The 3,463-nt window shown below is 39.4% G+C and overlaps 1 protein-coding gene across 1 annotated transcript in view; it reads left to right on the plus strand.

The window, feature by feature from the left end:
* Window positions 1-604: 604 nt before the first annotated feature.
* The window catches only part of LOC119427957 (tetraspanin-6), an 8,437-nt gene continuing 5,578 nt past the window's right edge, over window positions 605-3,463 (plus strand). The window contains exons 1-2 of the mRNA XM_037695599.1: window positions 605-752; window positions 2,510-2,566. Of these exons, the coding sequence (XP_037551527.1) occupies window positions 693-752; window positions 2,510-2,566 (117 nt within the window). The 5' untranslated portion in view covers window positions 605-692. The remainder of the gene's footprint in view (window positions 753-2,509; window positions 2,567-3,463) is intronic.

Raw genomic sequence — 3,463 nt, forward strand, 5'->3', positions numbered from 1 at the left:
AAGACTATATATATATATATATATACACGAGGCAGTTTTCAGACAGCATATCTTTTATTTCTAAAGAATATTGAAGAGACGTGCTAACTATGCTAAAGCCTGAAAATAGTCTTCCAGATTATTTGTCTCAAAGAGGTTTTTTTATTATGTGACCCTTTGATTGCCATAAACATCTTAATTTGTGCCTCTGAAAACAAACGTCGCCCGACCGCGGTTTACACGGGGCAGGTAGTCACAGGGCTGTCTGGTGTCGTGGTGTGTGGCACACTGAAAGTGGAGCACAGGAAGCTGAGGGCCGAGGTGATTTGAAGAGTTGTTTACTGAGCACCGTGTTAAAGTTGAGATTATGGGAACCAGGACGTCTCCTCCATCACAGGGAGGAATTTATCCCCACTGAGGTTCATGTCCGGCCCTTACTGGGACCAGAACATGGTGAATATATTACAGTTCTGGGAATGATTTCTTGTAGCATCTTTCATTCTATAGCAGGTCTTGTTTCTCCTGTTTGTGTATTTTGTTCCCCACCCACCAACACCCGCCCGCCCGTCTCTGTGGTGGTGCACAGGATGCAGCTGATTGGCTGCAGGTCTGCTCCGTGCCATGAATCTGTGCTCCCCCTCCTCACAGCACACTTCACGCTGCACCACCGGACCACACACTTTCTCCTCACGCTCCAACCAAACGAAGGGAAAATGGGAAAAATCAACGGCTGCCTGAAGTGCGTGTTCATCTTCTTCAACGTGCTGTTTGCTGTGAGTGGAAAAACGTTCTTTTCACAAGGTTTACAGTTTTGATGCAAAAAGCAGCAGAAAACTGTAAATTAGGATTAATTCAAAAGCAAAGCGTAGTTTATTTAAAATGTTTATTCCCTAAAATATAAAAAGTTAAACTCAGATTTTTATTTTATTTTAAAGGGCATTTTTAGTTTTTATTAAACGGGAGGAACAAAAAAATAAATTAATAAACATGATTTACATGTTTTGTTGGTGGCTTTTCTTTAATTTTACAGATTATATCCTAAAATTATGTGTTTATGTTTTTATTATTTGATTTTGCAAAGAGTAAAGATCCAACTTAATTGTTTTATATTTGTTCACTGCAAAAAAAAAAAAAAAACTTAATCTTTATTTAATTGAAACCTAAAAAAAGTGTTTTAATAACTTGAATCAGCAGAGTCTGGGCCTGTTCTGGTTTAAACAGATTTCACCTGAAACTAAAAATTCATTTGAAATCGTGAAATGTTGAGCAGAGGGGCTTCTTCTGGTCCCCTAACAGTAATCTAATCCAGACTCTGCAGAGTAAACGAGCACTTCCAGTAAGAGGAGAGAAAAAAGAAAAAGTCTGAGCCCGGCCCCTCCTGCAGGTTCCAGCCTGCTGGAGGAGAAATAAAAACAAAAGTTGATTAACAGAAGGTGGAGTTAAAGAGGAGGAAGCCCGTCTGTCAGAACAAAATGTCCCAGACATGAAAACTTCACTTTCAGCAGCTTTATTCAGACGTTTCAACGTTTTTACTCATGAACACGTTACTTCATACGCTACTTTGTGTGATGTGTCTCTATGGGGTGCCCTTTGTAAAGTCACACAGTCAAAAATTAACAGCAATACTTTGGTTTATTTAGCCGTTAGTCATATTTTCACCATGTTATTCATACATATATAAATATTATCGTTCTAAACTAAGTATTTAATTTGCAAGCTAAATATTTAGTTTACAACCGAAATACTTAACTATGTTAAATATTTAGTTAGCAAGCTAAATATTTAGCTCCACACTAAATATTGAGTTTACAAACGAAATGTTTATGTCCAAAGTAAATGTTTAATTTACAAGCAAAACTATTTACCTTACAAGTTAAATATTTAGTTAGTGAACTAAATATTTAGGTGTAAATTAAATATTTAATTTCCAAGCTAGATATTTATTTTCAAAACTAAACATTTAATTTTCAAACTAAATATTTATTGTCCGAGCTAAATATTTAATTTCCAAACTAAACATTTAATTTCTAAGCTAAACGTTTAATTCTTAAACTAAATATTTAATTGGCTAACTAAATATTTAGCTCAGGCCCAAATATTTAACTTGAAAATTAAATATTTAAATATTTAACTTGCGAGTTAAATATTTAAATATATTTAGAAGAAGAGTAGTTGCAGCTGGCCAGACTGAATCGCTTCAGTTTTCTCTTATGTGCCGTATATTATCATCATTCTTTCCCTCTGGACGTGGACATGAGTGAACGACCGTTAGAACAGCTCGTCCGATGTTCTCTGCTAACTTGTTTGCCATGATTGGCAAGAGGTGTATACATAGAGGTTCAGCTTTTATTTTGATAGTCCACTTCCGCTTTTCGGCAAGGAATTTGAATTCAATCTAAATATTTAGGTTTAAGCTAAATATTTAGCACGTTAAATATTTAGGTCCGAGTTGGTCTTACGTTAATGATGTTTTCAAATTGGTCTTTTTATTGTTTAATTTAAGTAAATTTTTGTTTCTACTCGTCCCCAGATCATCGGGTGTTTGATGATATATGCAGCAGTGCAGAGCACCGCTGCGGCAGCCCAGGTAAACTACTCTAACGTGACTGTTGGATCCACTTCCTGTTTTACTGTTTCTGGTGAAACGGCCAAATTAATTTCAGTCCTGGGGAAAGCAGAACTGACTGTTCCAGGATAAGAGACGAAAGCTGGGCTTGAAAAGTCCTCGTCAGAGCGTTGACCATGAGTTTTAAACATCAAGCTGGGTTAAAGTAATTCTGCTACATGCGCCCCCACTGCTCTCTGATAAAGACCCTGGAGTCTGTGTGCCCGAATGGTCCAAGGACTTATGTTGTGGAGGACAATCGCCCCTGGTAAGGTCTCCCAATGCAGACTGGTCCTTCATTAAACAGCCCCACCATGGAGCCAGGCCATGGGGAGGGGCTTGTGCCATGGGGCGTGGTCAGAATGAATGCCTGAATGAGCTACACAAGTTTGACTTGTATGGGCTCACCACCTGCAGGAGGGGCCGTACAGGTTGAGTGCACAGCGCTATGGGCGTCAGCTGAAGAACTAGATTTTTACCCTCAGTCCTTGATGGAGCATGGAGGGTTTGTCCAATCGGTCTGCATGAGTTCTGTGGACTTGGAGAAGGGATTTGACCAAGTCCCCCAAGGTACGCTGCAGGGTGTTCTCCATGACATTGGGACTGGAGGACAAGTAGAGTTTCTGTTTCAGTCTTTGCAGTGTCGTCCATTCTGCCCTCAGTCAGCCTTCCACTCACACCTGTTCCCACTCTATAATCACTCAGGTGTTGCCAAACCTGTTCCCAGTCTATAATCACTCAGGTGTTGCCAAACCTGTTCCCAGTCTATAATTGTGTTGCCACACCTGTTCCCACTCTATAATCACGCATGTGTTGCCACACCTGTTCCCAGTCTATAATCACTCAGGTGTTGCCACACCTGTTCCCAGTCTATAATTG

Source organism: Nematolebias whitei, chromosome 22 (assembly GCF_014905685.2).
Source record: "Nematolebias whitei isolate Nwh7 chromosome 22, NemWhi1, whole genome shotgun sequence".
NCBI classification, from domain to species: Eukaryota; Metazoa; Chordata; class Actinopteri; order Cyprinodontiformes; family Rivulidae; genus Nematolebias; species Nematolebias whitei.